The sequence below is a fragment of the Emys orbicularis genome, chromosome 1 (genome assembly GCF_028017835.1).
Source record: "Emys orbicularis isolate rEmyOrb1 chromosome 1, rEmyOrb1.hap1, whole genome shotgun sequence".
Taxonomy (NCBI): Eukaryota; Metazoa; Chordata; order Testudines; family Emydidae; genus Emys; species Emys orbicularis.
In genome coordinates this window covers 312,813,868-312,841,807 of record NC_088683.1, presented here as the reverse complement: position 1 = coordinate 312,841,807, position 27,940 = coordinate 312,813,868, and the positions used below count along the sequence as shown (strand labels likewise).

At 43.0% G+C, this 27,940-nt stretch overlaps 1 protein-coding gene across 2 annotated transcripts in view; it reads right to left on the bottom strand.

Moving 5' to 3' along the window:
- The window catches only part of FAM124A (family with sequence similarity 124 member A), a 74,653-nt gene extending 50,029 nt beyond the window's left edge, over positions 1-24,624 (bottom strand). For both annotated transcript variants that reach the window (XM_065423834.1, XM_065423835.1), the window contains exons 1-2: positions 24,566-24,624; positions 12,587-12,618 (exon numbers count right to left, since the gene is read on the bottom strand). In XM_065423834.1, coding sequence (XP_065279906.1) covers positions 12,587-12,618; positions 24,566-24,624 — 91 coding nt within the window. The remainder of the gene's footprint in view (positions 1-12,586; positions 12,619-24,565) is intronic.
- Between the last annotated feature and the right edge of the window lie 3,316 nt (positions 24,625-27,940).

Here is a 27,940-nt window from a genome sequence, read left to right as displayed (position 1 = left end):
CACCTGGAGAATTACTGGAACTTTGCAAATGAATATAAAAAGAGTAGGTTGGTTTCTCAGCATACTGATCTTGACAGTGGACATGTGTCCTTTTGTACCTTTTATTAGGCCTACATTTTCTCAATAAAAATTATGCATGTTTTTCAAAGGGTGTTCTGAGGGTGAAAAATTAGCGCCTTTGCACTAGATTCATGCCATTTGGGCACAGAGTTAGAAGCGGGCAGAGCCACAGGGAGCTAGTCTAGGTTACAGAGGTAGACTGCCTCCCTGAATTCTCTTACGCACAGGGGAAGTACACTCACTCCTACATCCCTTATGGGGCGCAGACTATTCCACTCTGCGTGCCAGATTGGTGTAAGGAGGGGGGAGGAACAGCCCAGCTTCCTCCCCATCCTCTTGTGGGGGAAATAGGGAGAGAGAAGTTTTTACATTCCCTGGAGCTCAGTGTATCTGTCAGCACAATTTACAGAAAGTGACTAGGAAAAACAACTCAGTCAGTCTGCAATCTGACCAGTAGCACTGAATGTTAGCAGACTTGTTTATTTAGATAATCTTCTTCTCCCCTTTCTGTAGGGCACTGCAACTTCAGAGCACAGAGGGGTTGTGTGTATGTCTCTGGGAGAAGAGATCACCAGGGTATATATTTAGAGTGGTTCTTCTAAAGCAACATTTTTACTGGTTAAAAGTTTTAAAAGTGCCTAAGTCCAATTGACTTTTAATGAGACGTTAGGTGCTTATGTCACTTGGGCAGTTTTGAAAATTCTACACCAAAATTATGTGTATGCTTTAAAGAAAAGTGAAATAATTAACTCTGAGCACTGATTATAACCGTGAATTCCAAGCAGTTGGCTAGAACACTACTTAGCATTTAGGCTCCTTGTCACTAATGACTCCAACAACTTGGGATCTGACCATAAGAGGTGGTGCTTTAAATAGGTTTATATTCATGTCACAACCACTCCATTTTCTTGTAACTTTTTCAGTGTGTAGTTCCCCAGACATCCCTTCTGTGCCTCTGTTTAAGAAGCTGTGTCTCTGAAATGCAGCACTAAATATAGACCATTTATCGTCTTAATTTACAATCAATATGTCAACTAGTTAAGTAAACAAAATGAATGTATTTACACTAACAAAGGAACAGATTATAAACAGAAAGCAATATGCACACTTTACAATAATACTAGCTAGTTACAGAAGAAATATGGGACCAGATTCTGCTCTTAGCAACTTACACCAGTATAAATTTGCCTTGGAGAAATTACATTGCACTTTAAAAAATAAAAAAAATAAAAAAAAATCTGAGCATGGAAGAAACTTCCAGGCTTCAGTGACATATACAACAGGAGTATAATTCTAATCCTAACCATGAAGGTCACAGTCAAGGAATACATACAGCCTAAAAATACCCCAAAAGTATTACATTTTCCAGTTAGAGTCAGTAAATGAAAGATAGCTGATGACTGACCTATTAACTGCAAAGCAGGCAGGTGACATGCCTTTCACTTAATTGAGAACCAGAGCACAAATCACAGTATGCTATACCTCCTCTCACAGTCTTTATTTAAGCTATTTCTATCCAAGAATGACCTCTCACCCACGGAGTTTTGAATTGAAGAGTATTAGTGTTATATTGGTTTCTGGTTAAAACAGATTGTTGCTTTCTGTAGCGCAAGTTCCCCACATGCTGTCACAAATGCACATCCTATCCCATAGGGGTAGATAAGCATTTTGCTCATTGATTTAGCTGAAAGTCAAGTAAAATGTGTGCGTCCAGAGAGTTCCTATTGGTTGCATACCTGAAAAATGCCAAGAGCAAAAGTTATTCCTTAAAAAGCCATTGGTAACTGGCTCCAGATCTAAGTACTATATATTTCAAATGCTACGAGGCAAATCAAGGCTTTGCTTAAAAATGCCCAGTTTTGGAGAAAGCCATTGGGATAATGGATATCCAGAACTGTGCAAATGACCCATTTTTCAGTTTGCTGGCAGTTCTGAAAAATTTAAAGAAAGTTCAGTTTAGGTCAAACCAAAACCAATTTTTGGGGGAAATTTTGGCGAATCAAAAAAAAAAAAAGTCAGAAAAATTCTCTTTCTGGTTGAATAAAACATTTTTTTCTTTGGCATTTTGAACCCTTTAAATAAAAGCAAAGGAAATAAAGGGCTAGATTCACAAAATGATGGGAATGCCCTCTCTTATGCCCAATCACCAGGGCACTCACCCAGGATATGGGAGAATCAGTTTAACTATCGGCTCTGCAGCAGAGACTATGAATCCGCATCTCCCCCCGACCAAGATGAATTTCTAATCACCAGGCTATAGAGTCAGTCTCATGCTCTCTTTGAGCCAATAACTAATCGAGTATTTTATACAAAGCGAAAAATTTCACAGGAGAGACTGAGCCCTGGTTTACACTATGGGGTTAGGTCGAATTTAGCCGCATTAGGTTGATTTTAAAATGAATGCGTCTACACAGCCAACCCCATTCCGTCGACCTAAAGGGTTCTTAAAATTGACTGCTGTACTCCTCTCTGGTGAGGGAAGTAGCGCTAAAAATCGACCTTGCTGGGTCAAATTTGGGATAGTGCAGACGCAATTCGACGGTATTGGCCTCTGGGAACTATCCCAGAGTGCTCCAATGTGACCGCTCTGGACAGGGCTTTGAACTCCGATGAACTAGCTAGGTACACAGGAAAAGACCCAGGAAATTTTGAATTTCATTTCCTGTTTGGTCAGTGTGGCGAGCTCAGCAGCACAGGTGACCATGCAGTCCCCTCAGAATAGCAAACGAGATCCAGCATGGACCGAAAGGGAGAAACTGGATCTGATTGCTGTATGGGGAGAAGAATCTGTGCAGGCAGAACTCCGATCAAAAAGAAGAAATGCTAATAGATGCCAAAATCACACAGAGCATGATGGAGAGAGGCTACAACAGGGACACACAGCAGTGCCGCATGAAAGTTAAGGAGCTCAGGCAAGCCTTCCAAAAGACAAAGGAGGCAAACGGTCGCTCTGGGTCAGAGCCCCATACAAGCTGCTTCTATGACCAGCTGCTTCTATGACCAGCTGCATGGCATTCTAGGGGGGGACCTTACCACTACCCACCACTGTCCGTGGACACCTGCAAGGGGGGGGGGGAAGTCTCACGCAACAGGGCAGAGGATTCTGTGGATGAGGAAGAGGAGGAGGAGCAGAGGTAGGCAAGCGGTGAATCCATTCTTCCCGGCAGCCAGGACCTTTTCATCACCCTGGAGTCAATACCCTCCCAAGGCAGGATCCCCGACCCTGAAGCTGGAGAAGGCACCTCTGGTGAGTGCACATTTGTAACTATAGTACAGGGTTTAAAAACAATAGTGTTTAATGTTTGATTTACCCTGAAGAATTGGGATGCATTCGCGGCCAGTACAGCTACTGGAAAAGTCTGTTAATGTGTCTGGGGATGGAGCGGGAATCCTTCAGGGACATCTCCATGAAGCTCTCCTGGAGGTACTCTGAAAGCCTTTGCAGAAGGTTTCTGGGGAGGACTGCCTTATTTCGTCCTCCACGGTAGGACACTTTACCATGCCAAGCCAGTAGCAAGCAGTCTGGAATCATTGCAGCACAAAGCATGGTAGTGAATGGTCCTGGGTTTTGGTCGCATTCAAGCAACATTCGTTCTATATCTTTCTGGGTTAGCCTCAGGAGAGTGATATCATTCATGGTCACCTGGTTGAAATAGGGGAATTTTTGTAAAGGAACAGTAAAAGGACCCTGCTCATGCTGGGCTGTTTGCGCTTGGCTAAAAGGGATCATCCCGGAGAATAGCCACATGGCGGGGGGGGAGGGGTGAAGGGATCATTCCAGAGAATAGCCACACAGTGGGGTGGTGGGAGGTGTGTGCTGCACAACCACCTGAAAATGGCAGCCCCTCCTTTTAAATGTGAAACCCAACCAGCAGTGCTTGCTATGGGAAAGGATGGTGCTGTAGTTTGAAACCATTCTCACATGTTATGAAGGCGTAAGAAGCCAACCCCGCTTACCAAAAGACTTACCATGGCTGCCTGGAAACCGAATTCTGTTGCCCAGCCGTTTGTGATGTGTCACCATACCGGCAGGCGCTCAATATAAAAGGCAAAATATGACCTTGTACCTAAAGCACATGTGCTCTCTGCTGTGAATTTGCTTGATTCACTGTGAAAGAGTCTCCCTTTTGTTCTCAGAAATGTATCATGTTAAATTTTACTCTCCCTTTTTATCCCTCCCAGGTGCAATTTTTTTCTATGTTCCCCCTATTATCTACGTCCCTGAGGTTATCGCAGGTTAGAAGGCGGGGGGAGGGGGAAGAGGAGATAAAGCACTTGCGATGAAATGTTTTCCGAGCTCATGCAGTCTTCCTGCACTGATAGGGCACAGCTGAATGCATGGAGGAATTCAGTGGCAGAGGCCAGGAAAGCATTAAGTGAGTGCAAAGAGCAGAGGCAGGAGGCGATGCTGAGGCTAATGGGGGAGCAAACGGACATGATGAAGCGTCTGTTGGAGCTGCAGGAAAGCCAACAAGAGCACAGATCCCCGCTGTATCCATTGTATAACCGCCTGCCCTCCTCCCCAAGTTCCATATCCTCCTCACCCAGACACCCAAGTACGCGGTGGGGGAGGCTACGGGCACCCAGCCACTCCACTCCAGAGGATGGCCCAAGCAACAGACGGCTGTCATTCAAACAGTTTTGATTTGTAATGGGGCTATAATAAGCTATGTGGCCTTGTCCTTCCCTCCTCCTGCACCCCACCCCACCTGGGATACCTTGTCAGTTCTCACTTTTTTTTTTTTAAATTAATAAAGAATGCATGGTTTCAAAACAATAGTGACTTTATTTCAAAGGGGAAGGCTTACAGGGAATTAAAAACCAACAAAGGGGGCAGGTTTGCATCAAGGAGAAACACACACAACTGTCACACGGTAGCCTGGCCAGTCGTGAAACTGGTTTTCAAAGCCTCTCTGATGCGCAGCTCGCCTAGCTGTACTCTTCTAATCGCCCTGGTGTCTGGCTGCTCAAAATCGGACGCCAGGCGATTTGCCTCAACCTCCCACCCCACCATAAACGTCTCCCCCTTACTCTCTCAGATATTATGGAGCACACAGCAAGCAGAAATAACAATGGGAATATTGGTTGCGCTGAGGTCTAATCTAGTCAGCAAACAGCGCCAGGGAGCTTTTAAACGTCCAAAGGCACATTCTACCACCATTCTGCACTTGCTCAGCCTATGGTTGAACTGCTCCTTACTACTGTCCAGGCTGTCTGTGTATGGCTTCATGAGCCATGGGAGCAAGGGGTAGGCTGGGTCCCCAAGGATAACTATTGGCATTTCAACATCCCCAACGGTAATTTTCTGGTCTAGGAAATAAGTCCCTTCTTGCAACTGCTTGAACAGCCCGGAGTTCCTAAAGATGCAAGCGTCATGCACCTTTCCCGGCCATCCCACGTTGATGTTAGTGAAATGTCCCTTGTGATCCACCAGTGCTTGCAGCACCATTGAGAAATATCCCTTGCGGTTTACGTACTGGTTGGCAAGGTGGTCCGGTGCCAAAATAGGGATATGCATTCTGTATATCGCCCCACCACAGTTAGGGAACCCCATTGCAGCAAAGCCATCCACTATGACCTGCACATTTCCCAGAGTCACTACCCTTGATAACAGAACATCAGTGATTGCATTGGCTACTTGGATCACAGCAGTCCCCACAGTAGACTTGCCCACTTCAAATTGATTCCCGACTGACCGGTAGCAGTCAGGCGTTGCAAGCTTCCACAGGGCTATCGCCACTCATTTCTCAACTGTCAGGGCAGCTCTCATCTTGGTATTCCTGCGCTTCAGGGCAGGAGAAAGCAACTCACAAAGTTCAATAAAAGTGGCCTTACGCATGCAAAAAGTTTCACAGCCACTGTGAATCATCCCATACCTGCAACACTATGTGTTCCCACCAGTCTGTGCTGGTTTGCCGGGCCCAGAATCGGCATTCCACTGTATCAACCAGCCCCACTGCCTCCATGATGTCCCACTTGCCACAGCCCGTGCTTTCAGGAATGTCTGTGTCCATGTCCTCATCACAATCATCCTCGTGCTGGCGTCTCTTAGCCCGGTTCTGCACATACTCCAGGATAATGCGCGAGGTGTTTACAAATGCTGACAACAGCAGCGGTGAGCTGACCGGGCTCCATGCTTGTCATGGTATGGCATCTGCACGGGTAACCCAGGAAAAAAGGCGCAAAACGATTGTCTGCCGTTGCTTTCATGGAGGGAGTGAGGGAGGGAGGGGCGACTGACGACATGTACCCAAAACCACCGGCAACAATGTTTTTGCCCCATCAGGCATTGTGAGCTTAACCCAGAATTCCAATGGGCAGCAGAGACTGCGGGAACTGTGGGATAGCTACCCACAGTGCACCCTTCCGTAAGTCAATGCTAGCCACGGTAGCGAGGACACACTCCGCCAACTTAATGCGCTTAGTGGGAACATACACAATAGACTGTATAAAATCAATTTCTAAAAATCGACTTCTATAAAATCGACCTAATTTCATGGTGTAGACATACCCTTAGAAAGCCCCACCCCACATTAGCCAATAGCCTGGTGATTAGGGCAGTCCTCTGAGTGGAGAAAGACCTGGGTTCAAGTCCACATGCCTGAGGAAGATTCAAACCTGGGTCTCCTATAACCCAGATGAGACCCAATAGCCCAGTGGTTAGGGCAATGAGGGGGAGCAGCAGCTCTACCTCAATGCTGTGAATGGTGCTGAAATCCCCTTGTGAATCTAGCCTGAAAAATCAAAATGATCTGTTTTGACTTTTTTTTCTCCTCTTTTTGTTTTGATCAACAAAATTTACTTAAATTGACACAAAGTCACAAAATGTTTTGGTTGACCCAAATCTGCATTTTCTCAGCAAAAAAAAATTTTCAGCTGAAAAATGTCACCCAGCTCTGTTATCACAAATGCGAAGAACATGCAGAGCTGGAGATATGGAGAAGATCCTCCAAAACTCTACTGAATCAAAAGGCAGACATAGAGGCTGCTGGCAGCGTCTCAAAAGCATAACTTGACAAAACCTTCACAATGGTTGGTAGGCTGAGACCACTGCCTACCATAGTAACCAACACTGTCTCACTGTTTTCTAGTACTCCCCCTGTCTGTAGCTATCTTTTGTCTTTGTGCGTCGTGTGAAAAAAATTACTTCCTTTTGTTTTAAACCTGCTGCCTATTAATTTCATTTGGTGACCCCTAGTTCTTGTGTTATGAGGAGTAAATAACACTTCCTTATTTACTTTCTCCACACCAGTCATGATTTTATAGACCTCTATCCTTTTCCCCCTTAGTTAGGGTGACCAGACAGCAAATGTGAAAAATCAGGACAGGGGGTGGGGGGGTAATAGGAGCCTATATAAGAAAAAGACCCAAAAATCAGGACTGTCCCTATAAAACCGGGACATCTGGTCACCCTACCCTTAGTCGTCTCTTTTCCAAGCTGAAAAATCCCAGTCTTATTAATCTGTCCTCATATGGAAGCCGTTCCATACCCCTAATCATTTTTGTTGCCCTTTTCTGAACCTTTTCCAATTCCAATATATCTTTTTTGAGATGGGGTGGCCATATCTGCATGCAGTATTCAAGATGTGGGCGTATTAGGGATTTATATAGAGGCAATATGATATTTTCTGTCTTATTATCTAGACCTTTTTTAATGATTCCCAACATTCTGTTCGCTTTTTTGACTGCTGCTGCACACTGAGTGGATGTTTTCAGAGAACTATCCACAATGACTCCAAGATCTCTTTCTTGAGTGGTAACAGCTAATTTAGACCCCATCATTTTAGATGTATAGTTGGGATTATGTTTTCCAATGTGCATTACTTTGCATTTATCAACATTAAATGTCATCCGCCACTTTGTTGCCCAGTCACCCAGTTTTGTGAGATCCTTTTGTAGTTCTTCGTTGTCTGCATGAGACTTAACTATCTTGAGTAGTTTGGATTCATCTGCAAGTTTTGCCACCTCACTGTTTGCCCCTTTCTCCAGATCATTTATGAATATATTGAATAGGACTGGACCCCATACAGACCCCAGGGGGACACCACTATTTATACCTCTCTCCATTCTGAAAACTGACCATTTATTCCTACCCTTTGTTTCCTATCTTTTAACCAGTTACTAATCCATGAGAGGACTTTCCCGCTTATCCCATGACAACTTACTTTGCTTAAGAGCCTTTGGTGAGGGACCTCGTCAAAGGCCTTCTGAAAACCTAAGTACACTATATCCACTGGATCCCCCTTTTCCACATGCTTGTTGACACCCCCAAAGAATTCTAATAGATTGGTGAGGCATGATTTCCCTTTAGAAAAACCATGTTGACTCTACCCCAACAAAGTATGTTCATATCTGTGTCTGACAATTTGGTTCTTTACTGTAGTTTCAACCAGTCTGCCCAGTACTGAAGTCTGGCTTACTGGCCTGTAATGCTGGGATCACCTCTGGAGCCCTTTTTAAAAATTGGCGTCACATTAGCTATCCTCCAGTCATTTGGTACAGAAGCTGATTTAAATGATAGGTTACAGACTACAGTTAGTAGTTCTGCAATTTCACATTTGAGTTCCTTCAGAATTCTTGGGTGAATATCATCTAGTCCTGGTCACTTATCACTGTTTAGTTTATCAATTTGCTCCAAAACCTACTCTAATGACACCTCAATCTGGGAGAGTTCCTCAGAGTTGTCACCTAAAAAGAATGGCTCAATTTTGGGAATCTCCCTCCCATCCTCAGCCATGAAGACTGATGCAAAGAATTCATTTAGTTTCTCCACAATGGCCTTATTGTCCTTGGGTGCTCCTTTAGCATCTCGAATGTCCAGTGGCCCCACTGGTTGTTTAGCAGGATTCCTGCTTCTGCTGTACTTATTTTTTTTGCAATAACTTTTTGAGTCTGTGGCTAGCTGTTCTTTTATGGTCTTCCTAATCATATTTTTACACTTCCTCTCAGGCCTATGGCTTTCTTATGCTTTTGTATTGGCAGAGTAGCCTACAAAACTTTTGCAGTCTTCTCTGCAGCAGAGTTTAACAGTCTTCACAATGAGCAACTAAACTGAATGCAATGAAGTCACCTGACACATTCTTTCCTAGTTTCTTCTTTGGTATCTCTGCCTTAAACTCTTGCCCAGCTGACTTGATTCAGAAATTTGCCAGAAAGAATGGCTTACGAGTTTAAGATTCAAATTTGAAATCCAACACTCCACAGAACCACAGATTACAATCCTGGCAGGACCAACAAAGCTTTTTATCCTTCTGGGTTAGAAAACTACCATTCACAGGAAAGGGGTCTTTCAGAAGACACATTTACAGATTAGACAAAAATTAAAATTGACAGAGAATCTTTAGTAAGAGTAGGGGTTTGCCCTAGTATCTCTGCCCCAAATTTCTTCTCTTCCCTTCTCCAAACTGTTTTGCAGTCTGCTATGTGTTGGCTAGTTGCTAGCCTCAACCTTGGCAGTTCAATTTAGGGGATCTCTATAGTATGCACATAATTTGTGAAGTCCTTTGGGATGAAAGCAGCAATATAAAAGTAAACATTACTCCATTGTTTTTACGCTTTACTGGGGTCATGGAAATCATTGCTGTCAAGTGATTTAATATCAGGATGTGGAGCAATGAGTTTTCATGTGGACTTGTAAAGCCAAGAGCTAACCTCTACTCTTTTTTCTAAAGAGTTTTAAACCAAGCTATTACAATTTATTATTTGTAATTCAGTGGCAACTAGAGATCCCAATCAGATTTGGTGCCTGCTCATAGTAGGTGCTCTATAGAGAATAGAAAAGTAGCTCCTGCCCTGAAGAGTTCACAGTCTGATCTACTCAAATATTATTATTCCTCTTGTGCTTTCTGAACAGCCTGACCACACAACGCCTATGAAATACAAAACTAAATCCCATGATTTGTGGTGCTACACCAGCCTCATTTGTCTTGGAAGCAGAAAAGAGACAACACATTTTTAAGTTTGTATGTAAAAAGGCTGTCCTGTCTCTTGAACTTTTCTGTCTCTGCTGGAATGATAATACTTCCCAGTACTGACAAAGGACTGGTGTTAAAATACTATTGTAATCCCCACCACATCCTGGACTGCCTTGGTCAGCAAAACATCTAGGTCACCACATTTAACGTGACAAACTGCAGCTGGCATATAACTAAAATCACTTGTATGTACAAATCTATTACGAGTAAGAATTACCAAGATGAGTTTGCTCCTATTGTTTTTACTCAACACAGCAGTAATACAAACAAATAATTGATTACAAGTCAATGTCTAGACGAGAAATACTTTGCTTTAAACCTCATCAGTGAGTTCATTTGTCAAATTATTATTATTGGGCCCATAATCTGGGTCACTGCCCAGGATACTGACTGGGCCTGGTAGTATACACTCTAATACACGGCCAAAAACTGGGTTACTGGAGGGAAATGAACAGGAACAACACATCAGATAAAAATTCTTTTAATAAAAATGCGAAGAGCTGATTTATTGAATGTTGCCCCCCCACCCCGCCAATCATATAGAGAATGAGCCCTGCCAGTAGGAAACCAGGAATATATTCAAATAATAAGAACATTCTTAGGCTAAAGGCCTGAACTGCTAGCGGGAGACATACATCCAGCAGACAGACAGACGAGACAGCTAGCCCTTTGTCAGTCACATCAGCTCAGGATTCAGACATGTAGATACATTTATTCTTTAAGGGCCTGATACAACTCTCAGTGAATTGGAATTCAATGAAAATACTCCCACTGACTTCAATAGGAGATAGATAAAACCTCAAATTATTCCTTCTGGCTAGGTGATACCCTGTGGAATTAGTCTGAGAGCTGGACACATGTGTGGAACTGTCCAGAGAAACCCCGTTTCACCCAGAATCATGTGTATGGAGGACATTTGACAGCTTTCTTCTGATTATAAGAGAATTAGGGCTGCAGGGTGGGAAAGTCATCTTTGTGAATTTCTGTAGTGTTCACTTTGAGTAACAGCTTGCATCTATGAGGAGAAATCAGGAGGGAATTAGCTGGAGAGATGCCATCTTACATTGATAGAGGGCTTTATTTGCAGTTTTGCTTGAACAACCATTTCTGGGATTCAGAGAGTAGTAGATACAGTTCTTCCAATAAATGACCGAATATTTTGGGGAAGATAAAGTCATTATTGTAGAAGACTGAAAAGCAACCATGTGAAGTTCCTTTTAGCGAAAGCAGAAAAATTTGCCACATCACATCACAGGAAAAAAGAAACCAGATACTGTGTTTCATCTTTTATCACTTAGTTAACCTGAAATCTAATCTGTTCATAAGAAATATTTGGAAAGGCTGGAAAACATTCAGTTCACTTTCTCACTTCTTTAAAACTCAAACGAAGAAATGCCTTACAGAATTTTCTCCCCTTATGTTTTCTTGGCACCACTTTATAATAGGCACTCACTCATTTCTAATTCCTGTGGCCTTTGCTGAAATGACATTAATCATTACAAACTCTGAGGCCCTATTCACATTGAATAGCCAAACCATGTTTCAGAATTGTGTTCTCACTCTAAAATCATAAGAAGATAGGGTAACGTTTATCTCTTCAAGCATGGTTGTAACTCAGTCTGGCCCTATCCACACTGGCCAACCAATCCGTTCATTGAGCTACTGTTTCCAAACGGAGTTCCAAGCACAGCATGGATGGGGTCCTTACCATGCAGATAGCATACGTAATTCCCTGGGAACTCTTCTATCTCCCTGCTAACAGCTTTGAAATAGAGCTGTCACTTTGCAGTGGAATACAGGACCAATCTAGGACACCACCCACATAGTGATCAGGGCCACTCCCTCCTGTGATCTTTGAGGACTACTTTTTCCTCTTCCAATTGTATTTTGGGGACTCATCTCAGTCCCTCTTTTTCACTTACAACAGCTCTGCATGGGTTACTGAAGCCCCAGAGCCTACTGCAGTGAACTTCACAGGCCCAGTGAGAGGCTAGGGATGAAGATCTGCTTGGTGGTGGAAAGAGATGGTGAGAGGAAATATTTAAATGATCATTTGCATGAGCCCTCTCTACACCCGTCCAGATCACACAAGGATCAGTTGAGTCAGTGCAAACTGGGCATATAAAAGTGTGTTTCGTGCTGCTGTGTAAAGCAGGACCAAGATTTAGGGAGTTTTAATATTGATCTTAACGGGAGCAGAGTTAATCTAGTGTCAAGTGTTTTTGCAAATCCCGCCCATACACTGAAGAACTGCTTTCAGTAAACATAATAGCCAAGAGGCTTTTTAAATTGTATACAGGGTTTGTATAAAAGGTCTGTTAATCAAAACTTTTATTTGTCTTTTTATTTCTCCTTTTATATTATTCCTTTGATTTTTAAACTCATTGCTGCTCGTGATGGAGAATAATGTAGATGGATCCAAGACATATCACTGTAATGTAATTTGAAAACCTGGAGATTTCTTTATTGCATTAAGCAGACATTAACAGATAGCAAATGAAAAAGAAAAGGGTGAGATTTTATTTTTAAAAAGGTCTTAAAATTATACTCACTGCTTGTAGAGGACATGCGGCTGTACTCAGATCTGCAAGACAAAAATCTTAGTTCAGCAGGGCTGTACAATGTTTAAATCTTTAAAGATCATACACAAATTTGGCAAAGGAAACTACTGACTTAATTTAATTTGCTTTAAACCAGTGGTTCTTAATCTTTACTGCAGCCTGCACCCCTTTGGTTCTCAAAATATGTTCTCGCACCCCTTCTCAAAAATCATTGAAGTAGGTCAGTTCTTTAAACCTAGGTATTTTCTTTGTTTGTATATTACAATAATTGTTAAAAAAATGTATAATGTTAATAAATACATAGGTTTGATGAAACAAAGTAGTTGTACTTACGTGCCTGTGCTTAATTTGTGTTTTCGATGATTTACCTTTACAAAAATCTGACATGTCTCGCCCCTCGAGAAAGGGCATCTGGCACCCCCAAGGGGTGCGTGCACCCCAGGTTAAGAACCACTGCTTTAAACTGTCAAACTGCTTAAAACCTACACACAGTTATTTTTATAGTAAAATAGCTCACTATGGAAATTATTCTGAATGTGCCCTCAGGATAGCGGACATTCTGCAGGAATGTTAAAAATATCCATAGAGACTACACAACTACGGAAGAAACTCTTTTTGAGGCTGTAACTAGTTTTCCAATACTGCTGGAATTTGACCCTCCTCCCCATCCAATGTCTAACATCTCCAAAAATGCTTTGCACCTGAAATTTCTAATGTGCATTCTGTAGACAGAGGAGAAATTGAATTGTCCTTTGCACAAAGTTTGAAGGAAACCGTAAAATTGATCTTAGAGATATGATTCATCGAAGAATGAGGTTTTTACCTTTTGGAGAAGTCTTTTCTGTCTCTTTTTTCCCTTCTTTATGTCATATCTCAAAGACTCAGTCTAGAAGTTCCTCATTAGTTTTATTCAATTTATTGTCCACAACAAGAACTAGTGCTGTTCAGTATTTTGAAGAAGGCTAGGTAGTTAATTTTGCAGCTGTTCACTATATAACTCTGAATCTTTGAAAATTTTATTCATTCCTGAAGGAGCTAATAAACTTTTATGGTTATCAATTAATCTGAGATTTCATTTTACAAATCAAAATATAAGCCCTTTTTATTGTGAGCGGGGGCTGAAAGTTTGTCAAAAGAGATTTTTAATAGAAATCACAGGTTATTCACAATGTGTTGACAACTCTCAATTTTGTGATATTTTATGCTTTTCTTAAAACTCCAGATTTTGGAGGCAAGTGAGTATACGAGACTCTCAGCTTTATTTTTCAAAATAAGTAAATTCCTAGCCCTCATGTTTGCAGAGAAAAAGCTTTAAAAAAGTTAATCAAAAGACATATGACAAGCACTGATAACTTGCTCATGGAATAAACAAAAAACCCTCAAAACAGTATGTTGCTGTCTTTTTCCAATAATGATAGCTAGCTGGAGTACTTGAGTTCTGGTGCTCTTGCAAATATTTTAAGCATTCTAGGTACTATACAAAATGAACAATCACTTTGACAGGTCTTAAATTTAAACAAGTTAAATATAGAAGTAAAAATATCCTAAGTCATTTAGCCCCAGCTTCCTAGAATGTCGTTTTGTTCCTGCTAGTTCATGTTCTCATCCCCATTTTAAATGTTCCAAGTAACGGGGCTTCTACCAATTCCCTCAGGAAAGTGTTCCGTGGTCTGTGTTCTGAACATAGATTGGGGGAGGGATTCAAGAAGGGACTAGTGGAGCAGTAGCAGCTGTTATAGGGCTTTATCCTATGCTCATTGAAGTCAGTGGCAATGCTATCATTGACTTTAATGGTGAAGTATCAGGGCCACAGTCTTGGGCAGTACCAGGGACAGAGGCAGGGCTTTGTAGCAGCATTACTTCTGCATTTTTTAAATGAAGGATGTTACCTTTTAAAGGTGAAATGGAAGGGGAAATTCAGTCAAGAATGGGTAAGGAGGATGCATCTCTTATACAGAATCATTTTCAGACCCTCCAGGTATCTTAGGGGGAGGTAGTGGAGTAACAAAGGCTCTGAAGCAAGGTGTGGTGTGAGTGTGAAGGGTTGTTCCACTCGCTGTCCAGTCATTGTTTCTATTTCTAGGTTTAACTGCCCCTCCTCCCTCCCATGTCTAAAAAGTCTCCTTCTCCAGGGCTTCTTTATACCAGGAAAAAAGTTATAGAAGAGCTGACAGCCCACCTGCTGCCTGCTTTCTTTGCTTGCCCAGCACTGGCATGATAACACCTATTCTACTGAGATTTTTCCCTACCCCCTTTTACCTAGGAACTATTCTTTCACATCACAGTTATGCCTAAAAGACTTCTTTTCTTCCTTAAATAGGCACATAGGGGACGAGCATGGTATAGTGATTTAACTACAGGCTTATGAGTCAGGAGAAATAGGTTCTATTGCTGACTCTGACACCAGCTTGCTGTGTGACCTTGAGCAAGTCGCTCAATTCCTGTGGATCAGATTATGATTTCAGTTACATTGGTATAAATCCGAACTAACTCCACTGGATTTCCGCCAGAGTAACCAAGATCACTGCATTAGTGTAAGTGATAATACTGCATTTTAATGGAGTTAGTTTGGATTTCTACCAGACAGAGCGAGTTCAGAGTATGACCATCTGTGTCTCAATTTAACTACTACAAAGGGATGTTTACTAACATTTTAATGGTTTTGGAGAGCCTCTGGTAGCAATATTATTCCTGTGCTTTAAGCTGCCATTTATAATCTTTTAAATACAGTGGAATAGCAATAACCACACCAGTATGTGCCACACCGCTTCTGCTGTATTTCTCAGGTGGCTGAAGGCACGATGCTTACCTGCCTAGGATTTTGTACCTTGTTCTTTAAAGGGTAGTACACCAAAGGAATGAACCACTAACCAATAATGCATACACTGTTCTGGCTCAGTTATAGTAGATGTCAGTACAGATCTCCCTGCTAGCAAAATTTAGTCATTAAAGTCTAGGTAAAAGTTGCTTTAAAGTCAAGGACCATATCTATAATAATATACTAGCAGGTTTCTCTACTGAGATATGAAAGAGCACATTGGAACTTTTGCACTACATTGGTGATGTCTGGTGGCAGAAATCATTTCAAAACCAATGTAGTGCAAAAGGTCCATTTTATATATTTGAATACTCAAATCACAGATGCATTCTGTACAGTGCCATGACAAGAGTGATATATATGATGTGAAAGTTACAAAAAAACCTAAAGGTAAAAATAGTCCTTAAAAATAGGTTACAGCAGCAATGGTTTCTTCTCCTGAGAGTTACACATAAATGGACGCAATATATGAAGGGAGACTGACATCCGAAGAATGAACCAAATCAGCTAGAACAGGGGTTCGCAACCTTTCAGAAGTGGTGTGCCGAGTCTTCATTTATTCACTCTAATTTAAGGTTTTGCGTGCCAGTAATACATTTTAACGTTTTTAGAAGGTCTCTTTCTATAAGTCTATAATATATAACTAAACAATTGTTGTATGTAAAGTAAATAAGGTTTTTAAAATGTTCAAGAAGCTTCATTTAAAATTAAATTAAAATGCAGAGCTGGATGGCCAGGACCCGGGCAGTGTGAGTGCCACTGAAAATCAGCTTGCGTGCCGCCTTCGGCACACATGCCATATGTTGCCTACTCCTGAGCTAGAAGGAAGAATTTAATCAGAAAAATATGAATGATAATTGGGAATCATTTATGAACATCCTAGAGATGCCAAAAAATGCCACAATCAGGGAAGAAGGCCATACTGGTTTTAAAAAATGACCTGGTTAAGAGGGGAAGTGAAGGCAGCTATAAATATATAACAAATGGAAGAAGGTGAAAGTTGATAGTAATGAATATAAATCAAGTTGGAATTGTAGAAAATTGATAGATGAAGCAAAGGGACACAAAGAGAAATCTATGGCCAGCACAGTTAAGGACAATAAGAAAGAGTTTTTTAAAATATATTAGGAACAAAAAGAATCCTGACAATGGTATTGGTCCATGACTAGATGAAAATGGTAGACTTAATAATAATGCAGAAAAGGCAGAAGTGTGCAATAAATATTTCTGTTCTGTATTTGGGGAAAACAGATGATATAGTCTTATCATATGGTGATAAGAATACTCTTTCCATTCCACTAGTATTTATGGAGGATGTTAAATAGGAGCTACTAAAGTTAGATATTTTTAAATCAGCAACTCCAGAACACTTGCATTCAAGAGTTTTAAAAGAGCTGCCTAATGAGCTTGCTGGACCATTACTGTTGATACAAAATACTTAGGATCACAGGACATTGTGATTAAAAAACTAGAATATACAATTAATAGGGCACTAATTAAATGGATTAAAAACTTGCAGGTCTCAAAATGTAATTGTAAAGGGAGAATCATCATTGAATGGGTGAACTGGGTTTCAGCCCAAATGTTTACAATGCTATTTTTAGCCCTGTAACAGAACCTGAGAGCTCAACTCAGTTGACCCAGGCTGAGACTCTCTGCTGTGGGTTGTTGTTGTTTTTTTTCCTGTGTAGATGTATCTTAACACACAAATGTACAAATTCATAAGTGAGTATCTGTAAGCTGAGCTGTGTGGCACCAAAAATAAATAAAAACTCATGAAACTATTTATTTTATTTTAAGCATCAAGGCCTGTCTGTCTGAAGATTAACATAAAATAGATTTTAATTCTGTTTCAAAATAGTTTAATATTTTAGATGTCTAGTCTTTTTTCTGTTTGCTGCTTTACATCCTACTAACAAAAATAGTTCGCACTTACACGGCATCTTTTATTTTAGAATCTCATACTACTTTATAGCTCCCCACCCACCACAACAAGACAGGTAAGTATTTTACACCCATTTTACAGTGGGGTAAACCAAGGCACAGAGGGATTAAATGATTTATCCATAGTTATGTAGTGAGCCAGTGACAGAGCCACGAGCAGCACCACTACAGAACGGTAGCATGGTTAAGTTCACATATACCACGTAGTCATCAACTTTGAGAACACAATGATGATGAGGGATGTTTAAGGAAACATTTAATACACAAAAAACTAACAAGTAACAATGCAGCCAGGTGAAAAGTGTTCATAATTTGTCAGATATACTTTTAAAAATATCTGATATATGATGCATATAAGATAAAAAAAAAAAAAAAAAGACACCACATAGCTTGTGTTTCTCCATGTTGACACAAGCATTGCACAAGTATGATCCAGCAATTGCTTGTTACTAAAGAAACATCACTGTTTTCCCACCTCCCAAAATTAGGCAAGTGCTTTACAATTTAACAAGCAATGGATTCAAATTTGAAATGTAACCATGAAGACATATATAAATGGAACATTTATATTTTGTCCATACAATAAGTTATAACTGCCTTTCTTCTTATGTTCTATATGGGTGTTTTTTCCTAACTTTCACTAAAAGGATTAATAATATTTTGAAATGTAAGTGAAAAAGCTCCTTAAAGTCACAGTTTCAAATAGCTTCTAATTAAAGAAGGGGAAAATTAGAGCTTTGAATACATTAGGAAATTAGTATCCCAAGTTGTTAACTCTTTAAAGCTTTTCACATGCATTAAAAACCTTACTACAGACCTCAATCCTGCACTCACTGAATTCAATTGAAGTTTTATCATTGATTTCAAAGACAGCAAGAATTAGGTTCTGGGCATTAAAAAGTAGATGCACAACAAATTCTAAAATTATTTTAAAAGATTATATTTTTGGATCAAAATACCAAAACAAAATTGTGTTGCACAGAAAACTATGCCTTATGGTTCATATAAAAGGTCATGAATCATAAAATCCATATGGATTAATTTTAGTAAAACTAAGACAAAGAAAACATATTATTGCAAGTCACTCTTTCAGACTGTTTAGTATTAATTTTTCATTTGCATACACATATGTCATCCCCCTTAGTTGTTGCTTTCCCTCCCTTCCTTCTTTCTAATTAAAGGAGAGGCTATATATAAGAAAAAATAAGGCCATGTATCTCTCTCTCTCTCTCTCTCTAAACATGCAGGTTTCCTCAATATCAATGGGTGTTCTGCCACAGATTGCAGCTGTAAGCGGCGGCCCTTAGTTTTGGGGGCAGAGAAATGTTCGGTAACTGAAAAAAGGCAGTGATTTTGAAAATCCAGAATTACATTGTTCTGAGAAAGATACATTAGTTTAGCCAAAGGTGATGCTGGAACTCTTTCAAATCTCATTAATAAACAGCCAATACAAACTAATTGGTTTATATGTCCTATTCTCTTTATTTAGGTACTTGGCAACTCAGCCCAATCCAGCCTTATTGGATTCAGTAACTTAAAATACACTATTTTTGATCTGCTTTCCAACTTGATCAACTGAAGAACATACAATAGCACAAAGATATCTTGAATATCCACAAATATTCAAGTGGATTTGTAATATGATAATTTAAAACTGGACTCAAACTCTGCTGTAGAATAGGGGTTTGCCTACTATTGTGGCTAACAGCAACATCAGCTCAAGAAAATACATTTTATGGAGATATTTCATGAATTATAGTGGTAGTTAGTTGCTATATAACACTTTTAGCAATACATATATATAAAGCTCATGCTTGAATAGAGATGAAAATGGTTCACAAAGCCTGGATTTGCTAATGTGTCAACACACTATTGTTCACTGAATGATAGAAAGAGACCACTCAATATATAATAATAAAACTGCTACTGAATTATTTTGACAGCTGTTCTAAGAATACTTTCATAGTATGATTGCTGAACTTAAAAATAGGTGTCAATTGATTCTTTTTCATCACTGAAATAGCTACATAACAAGGAAACCAGCTGAGTTTTTGCAATACTATTATGAAGATACAGAAAACCCTATTTCTGCTTTAAGAGTAATAAGCAAACAATATGAGTAGCCTTGATAGAATTCAACTTAATATAATTTTGACACATAATATTGATGTTATTTTTAAATATTTTTCAATTTATCAATTTAAATTTTCACAGTTGAGGGAAATCATGGGTGGAGTCAGCCAATAATTATTTAATGACAGCCGTTGAGATTAAAAAAGTTAAAACTTTATAACCATTAAAACACAAATTGTCAAATCACATGTCAAAATATACAAAGTAAATAGCTTTCAATCAAACTAATTGGCAAAGTAGGAACTGCTTGAGAACTTGTGTAAATTTCTATTATCAGTGGAAATATTTTTTCCATCGGTTTGTGTGTGTATGGGGGGGAAAAAAATCAACATTTACCGATAAAAAAATCATCCATCCAAGCCTAAATATGAGCAGTTGATTTGGTGAGTAAACAAAAATACAAATATAGTTGCATATGCCTCTTTCACATGTTTATCATAGACTAACATCTGCTAAACACAGTAAAATAATGAAAATGCAATGACCTATTTCTTTGAAGACATTTCAGTGTAAAGCATTCTAGTTGATAATTACCATACGTCATGGTTAAAATTCCGCAAAACAGCGCATTCTGCTCAAGCTACATGTTCCAGTGTCAGAAGTGTGACAGGGACACAACACAAAATCATCAATATTAACAGCTCATCAACACCAGACATAAGCAGCTGCCACGCTGATCACTAAGGTCTAAAGGCTAATGTCACCATCTGGGGCAAATCCTTCCAAGTGCCCCTTCCAACAAAAGACAGGTTTTTCTGTTTTGGAAGAGCATGGTAAATTAAAAGTGACTTGACATGTCAAGGATTTTCTGAACTTTGACCCAGCTATGAATTAGCTGATTATGTTGTTTTCCCTTTATTCACATTCCAGATTCCCATATGGTGAAATGAAAAGCCTGTTGCCCCACAAATAGAGGGGGAGGGGGGGGAGTGTGTTTTTTTCCCTTTATGCTGAAGACAAATAAAAAACATTAACCTTCAGGGATTAGTCATGTCCACAATATTGTAGCTATTTAAGGTAAAAGGAAAAATAGCCCACAATCTCTCATGATTACAGAAATGTGCAATTTATAACAAAGGTATTTCATTTTGCTCATTTGATTACGATGAATCTAAAAGGAAATGATAAACCTAATCCCATTTTCAGCTGAATCTTTTTTTTAAAACCTGTAATATTATTTTGAAATTGTTTACTCAGCAGCTGACAGCACTGGTGGCAGAATCAGTTTCACTGTTTTGTCACACTTCCTGTCTCATACACTAGCATAATGACATGGCTCTTATACGTTGCAGAGGGTATAATCCACGAGCACCAGTTTGAGGTCATAAAAACATAAGAATGGCCATACTGGGTCAGACCAAAGGTCCATCAAGCCTAGTATCCTGTCCTCTGACAGTGGCCAATAGCAGGTGCCCCAGAGGGAATGAACAGACAGATCATCATCAAGTGATCCATGCCCTGTCACCCAATCCCAGCTTCTGGCAAAAAGAGGCTAGGGACACCATCCCAGCCCATCCTGGCTAATAGCCATTGATGGACCTATCTTCTATCAATCTATCTAGCTCACTTTTGAACCCCGTTATAGTATTGGCCTTCACAACACCCTCTGGCAAGGAGTTCCAGAGGTTGACAGTGTGTTGTGTGAAAAGATACTTTCTTGTGTTTGTTTTAAAACTTGCTACCTATTAATTGCATTTGGTGGCCCCTTGTTCTTGTATTATGAGGAGTAAATAACACTTCCTTATTTACTTTCTCTATACCACTCATGATTTTATAGACCTCCATCATATCCCCTCCTTAGTCGCCTCTTTTCCAAGCTGAAAAGTCCCAGTCTTACTAATCTCTCCTCATACGGAAGCCGTTCTATACCCCTAATCATTTTTGTTGCCCTTTTCTGAACCTTTTCCAATTCCAATATATCTTTTTTGAGATGGGGCGACCACATCTGCACGCAGTATTCAAGGTGTGGGCATACCATGGATTTATATAGAGGCAAGATGATATTTTCTGTCTTGTTAGCTATCCCTTTCTTGATGATTCCCAACATTCTGTTCGCTTTTTTGACTGCCGTGCACATTGAGTGGATGTTTCAGAGAACTATCCACAATGACTCCAAGATCTCTTTCTTGAGTGGTAACAGCTAATTTAGACCCCATCATTGTATATGTATAGTTAGGATTATGTTTTCCAATGTGCATTACTTTGCATTTATCAACACTAAATTTCATCTGCCATTTTGTTGCCCAGTCACGCAGTTTTGAGAGATCCTTTTGTAGCTCTTTGCAGTCTGCCTGGGACTTAATTATCTTGAGTAGTTTTGTATCATTGGCAACATTTGCCATCTCACGGTTTACCCCTTTTTCCAGATCATTTATGAATATGTTAAATAGGACTGGGCCCAGTACAGATCCTCAGGGGACACCACTATTTACCTCTCTCCATTCTGAAAACTGACCATTTATTCCTACCCTTTGTTTCCTATCTTTTAACCAGTTACCAATCCATGAGAGAACCTTCCCTCTTATCCCATGACTGCTTATTTTGCTTAAGAGTCTTTGGTGAGGGACCTTGTCAAAGGCTTTCTGAAAATCTAAATACACTATACCCACTGGATCTCCTTTGTCCGCATGCGTGTTGACTCCCTCAAAGAATTCTAGTAGATTGGTGAGGCATGATTTCCCTTTACAAAAACCATTTTGACTATTTCCCAACAAATTATGTTCGTCTATGTGTCTGACAATTTTGTTCTTTACGACGGTTTCAATCAATTTGCCCGGTTCTGAAGTGAGACTTACTGGCCTGTAGTTGCTAGGGTCACTTCTCTGGAGCCCTTTTTAAAAATTGGCATCATATTAGCTATCCTTCAGTCATTTGGTACAGTAGCTGATTTAAGTGATAGGTTACAGATGACAGTTAGGAGTCCTGCAATTTCACATTTGAGTTCCTTCGGAACTCTTGGGTGATTACCATTAGGTCCTGGAGACTTATTACTGTTTAATTACTTATTATTATTTAGTTTAGGTCAGGGTGCCTCCTCTTTCCCTGAATCTCACCATGGGATTCAGAAGCAATTTGAACCCATGACTACTGTGGGAGAGGGAAGAGAGAAAGCCCCCTTTACTCCCCAGACTTCTGCATGCAGCCAGGGACCAAGGTGAGAAACAGGAATGCTCTTGACTCCTTCATAGCTGGAAAGGAAGAACCTGTTGTACACATGCCCAACCCTATGCCTCTCTGTGGACCCAAGCTAGAGAGAAAAAGTCCAGGCAAGAAGTGAGGAAGTACTGACCTGGGAGGGAAGGATGGCAGGAGAAGATCTTCAAGCCCCTTTGTAGGATCCAGAAAAGATCTAGAGCAGCTGGGATGAGATGGAGAGGTGGCAGCCTCCTCTGATCCTGCTGGAGCCAGAGGATGAGCAGAGCCAAGAGGCAGCAAGGGCTAAAGGCACCCCTCCACGCTCTCCCTCCCTCCCCCTAAAGACAGGAAAAAGGAGAGAGAGGAGACCAAGAGGTAAGAGCGCTGCAAGTCTCTTGTCCATGGCCCCCTCCATAGAAGTCCTACTTGAGGACTCAGCCTCCCTCCCCACAGGAAGCCAGGTGACAGGAGAAGGCAGCAGCATCTGATATAGGGCTGCAGGGGAAATACCCTGTCTCTGCCATAGGGAAGGGCAGAAGGTTGCAACAACTGTAGATGGGAGTGAGAACAGAAGGGGACTTGGAAAAAAGTAGTGTCTTGTGGTCAAAACACTGGACTGATCCTCAGGAGATTTGGGTTCTGTTCCTGGCTCTGCCACAGTCTTCCTGTGTGACCTTGGCCAAGTCATTTGCTATGTATTGGTCCCCCATCTGTAAAATGAGGATGACAATAAGACTTTCCTGCCTTAGTTGGATGTTAAGAGAGTCAATTCATTAAGATTGTGAGGTACTCTGATACTGAGATAGAAATATTTCTTGCTTCTCCATGGCACTAAACAGGAGGATCAACAGGCGGGAGCAGGCTAAGAGACACCCCCTTCCCCCCAGGCCTTTGTGGAGCTGGGCAGGAGGAGGCAGCAGCTGGAAGGAGAGGAGACAGTCTCTTGGCTGCAGCTGTCCCAGTCTTGTGCACAGCAGTAAATTTCAGCTCCGGTGCATGTCCCCTGAGAGCCCTTGCTGTGGGCTTGCACACTCCCTTGTTTGTATGGGTCTTTCTGAAACAGCCAAGAAAACCGAGTTGAAATCAAAGGGGCACTCTGGGGCAGGCCAGCTGCACCAACATGCAATGATTATTTGTGGCTGTTATTATAGGTACATCTTTCGTGTGCTCTGACCTAAAGCCAAACCTAGGGAGCAAATACCCTGAGTATTTATGACCCAGTCCAGATTCAGCTCAGCGTTTTCCCATTCAGCAACGTAACACTGATAGTACAAAGCTTTAACTTAACTCATCAGGCAAGACACAGAACAGATTTTTTTTGTGGGGGGGGGGGGGGGAGCTGCGAACCCGCTGCTGCCTCTTGGAGCAGGAGCAAAAGAGAAGAGGAAGCAGAGAAAAGCAACACGTGCAGCAGCATCTCTGTCCGTCTCGCTGCGAGATCAAACCAGCAAGAGGCAGGAGTTGAGCCAGCCAATCTCCCCACTCGTGCTGCCGCCAACCGGGCAAGCGAACTGGGGGTAGAAGGGGGAAGCCATCCCGGGCTGGACAAGCTGCCTTCACTTCTGTGTAGCTGCTACAGACAGTCACCGCGCTCTCCCGGGAGAGACCGAGACGAGATGCCCAGACACTTTCTAGCGCCGCAGGCAGGTGTCCCTAGAGCTGGGGGTAGCGCCTGGCTCCCCAGGGGAGGGAAGGGGGAAAGTACCGCCCCCCCATGCGAGCCAAGCGGGCTCATTTCTGGGGACCGCTCCCGGCCAGGCTATCCCGGCTCCGCGCTTCAGCGAACCTGCCCCGCTCCCCTGGACCCCACGCCCGCGCTCCTCGCTGCAGAGCAGGGGGCCCCCCGGCCCCTCCACCCGGATCCGGGCCCCAGCGCCCCCCTTTTGCCTCCTCTCCCGCCCCCAGCCCCTGCGCTGCCTGTTCCCCTGCCCGGGACTCACCCTCCTGTCTCGGCTCCCGAGTCCACGCAGTCATCCTCGCCGCCCGGCTTCCTCTCCATAGCAGGCGTCAGGGCTCCAGCTCCGCGGCCGGCGGCCCCTGCCTCCTCCCCCGGCTGGCTGCGGCCACCTCCCGCCGCGCGCTCCCCCAGCGCTGGGGGTGAGGAGCCAGCGCAGGCCGCCGGGCTCCCCTCTCCCTTGGCAGCGAGAGCGTGTGCGGAGCCTCCCCGCCCCCAGCCAGCTCCGCCGCGGGACTCTGGGTGTCAGCGCCGCTCCTCTGGCCCGGCCTCCTCCCCGCCTGTGTGCGCGGCTCCTGCATCTCCCCCGCCCCCACCAGTGGCCTGCCCGCGCCGCAGCAGCGACTCTCTCGCTGAGAAGGGGGCGCAGCCCTCCCCCCACGCTTTGGAAGTGGGTCTGTCCCATAGGTGACATCTTCATCGAGAAAAGCTCCCCAGTCGGGCCCTAGTAGTTATTACAAACACATGTGGGAGTCACACGTGCTTGTGAGCACATGACACAAACTCCAAGGAACTAACCCTGCTTGGTTCCAGTGGCTCTGGCCAGGGCCGGCTCCAGGCACCAGTTTGGCAAGCAGGTGCTTGGGGTGGCCACTCTGGAGAGGGGCAGCAGGTCCAGCTATTCGGTGGCAATTCGGCAGACGGTCCCTCACTCCGGCTCGGAGCGAAGGACCTCCCACCACAGATCACAATTGTGGCTTTTTTTTTTTTTTTTTGGCTGCTTGGGGCGGCCAAAACCCTGGAGCCAGCCCTGGCTCTGGCTGAAATCTGCCTTCTCCCCTCCCTTTGCTGGTTACAAGGGGCTACCTTTCAGGGGCCATGGTAATATATAGTCTGAGACCTACTTTGAGATCTGCTGGGATGAAATGGAAAGGATTATTGCTTGGGCTTTCCAAAGGGGCCTAAGGGCTTGTCTACACTTGGAAGTTTTGCCAATTTAACCATACTCGTAGTTAAAGGGGCAACCCACTCCCCTGTCGTGGGCGCAGTTAGGTAGCTATAAAGGTGCTTACATTGGCTGGTAGAGCTGATTCTGGTTCAGGGAATGAAATAAATTATGTGGGAATAAGGCCCCTTATGCCCCTTTATAACTGCATACAGTTTCCGGTGTATAGCAGTATAATGATTTTGGTTAAAAAAAAAATCAACTATTAACCAACATATACCTTTTCTAGTAGACCAGGCTGAAGAGAGTTGCATGCCCAACACCCATTGAAAGTCACACTCTGATTTCCTTCCCCAGACCTGAAGAGATGTGTAGCCAGGGCTGGCTCCAGGCACCAGCCTACCAAGCATGTGCTTGGGGCGGCACCTGGAGGGGGGCGGCGCTCAGGGTTGGGTTTTTTTTTAAACATACTGGGGCTGTTGGGGCGCCCGGCACCGCTCCAGCCCGAGAGCGGCGCTCCGGCTGCCGGGGAGAGCGGAGCCGCAGCGGGCTCGCCACCCTCCCCCGGCGCTCCGGCCGGCCGGGGAGAGCGGAGCCGCGGCCGGGCTCTCCGCCCTCCTCCCGGCGCTCCGGCCGGTCGGGGAGAGGGGGCCCTGGCCGGGCTCTCCGCCCTCTTCCCGGCGCTCCGGCCGGTCGGGGAGAGCGGGGCCGCGGCTGGGCTCGCCGCCCTCCCCTGCTGCGCTCCCCGCCGGGGGGCGGGGGGGTGGCAGGAGGCTTTTTTGCCTGGGGTGGCAAAAAAGCCAGAGCCTGCCCTGTGTGTAGCTTCCACATATTACCTCACTCAATATTGGGGTTGGAAAGGACTTCAGGAGGTCATCTAATCTAACCTGCTGTTCAAAGCAGGACCAATCCCCAGACAGATTTGTACCCCACTTCCCTAAATGGCCCCCTCAAGGATTGAACTCACAACCCTGGATTTAGTAGGCCAATGCTCAAACCACTGAGCTACCCCCCTTCCTTCCTCTCTCTGGCTCTCTATGAAGAACTATGGAGCTTTCTTCCTTCTCACCCAGTTTCAACTTGTGCTTGATATTCCAGCAAAGTTAAATACCATTACTTTTTAAATTATATCATCCCATTCTGCAATCAGCACACAATTCCTACTGACTCAAAAGAACCATACAAATAATTCTCATTTCCTACAATCCGTATTATTACCCAACTATGACCAAAGAAAGTGGTGAAAGTCTCAGCATTTGTGACATTTAAAACTAGATTGGACAAGACATTAACTAATATACTGTGGGAAACAAGCCTATATTGGCAAAAGGTGGACTAGATGCTTTAATACCATATGTATTTTCCATCTCTGATTTCCATAGCTGTGTCTACTTTGCCATAGATTTTGGGAAATTTCCCATTATTGTACCATAACCAGTTCACCTTCACTGGTGGCAGCAGTGTTGGCAGCACTACTGTAGAGTAAGTACAGGCAAGGCATAGGTTAACATCCTGCTGTCTAGACCTGTTCTAAACAAGTCTGTTGTAGACACAGGTAGGTGACACCATATTAAAAAAAAATGCCTTGTGGTCTGTTTGCACCATATCTGTTCCTGGAAGTGGAACTTGTTTAGAAGTAGTGCAACAGTGGATGATTCCTAAAACAGCCTAAAGACCCTAAACCAAAGGTCCCCAAACTCTGGGGCATGGCCCCCTAGGGTTTTGTTTTAAAAAATGCCCTAGAGAGTGTGCAGAAAACAAGGGGGACATGGAGGAATGTCCGTGGGGGCACGGTGGGGCCCAGGCCTGCCCTCATGGGAGGTGGGAAGGGAGTGCCCCCCAGCCCCTCCATGTCCCCAGCTCTGCTCTGGTCCCATCCCCAGCCTTGGGGTGGCTCCGCTCCCGGCCCCAGACCCACCCTAACTGTGGCCCCAGCCTTGGCTCCCTTACCCCTGTCTGTGTTCCCCCCTCCCGAGCCGCATCCCCACTCCCATCCCCAGCTCCAGGAGGACAGGGGGGCATTGACAGGGGTGAGGGGGAACACAATCCTCAAAAGTTTGGGGATCGCTGCCCTAAAAGCAATGAGACTACTCCAGTTTCACTGTATGAGGTACATCAGTGTGCAGAGGGGCCATGGGAGGGGCGGAGACTCCTCAGCCCCGGGGCACTATTCCCCTGTGGTTCTGTATGGTAGTACAGAGATGGTCTAGGCATGTGGCCAATGAGTCTATGAATCATACAGATCCATTACCCCCAAATACCATTGGTATATAAGGATTGTAGGCTGTAGCAGTTTTGAATATTTTCATGAATTTTAATGTATGTTAATATTGGTTTAAAATAGCCTTTTTTCCCTGGTATACAAGAGCTTTCCTATTATTCAAATAAAAAAGTATGGCTTATATACTGTATAAGCTCTGTTCACTGAAGTCTCATCCCTCCCCCTCTCTCCCATTGAGTTAGTAAAAACTAGTC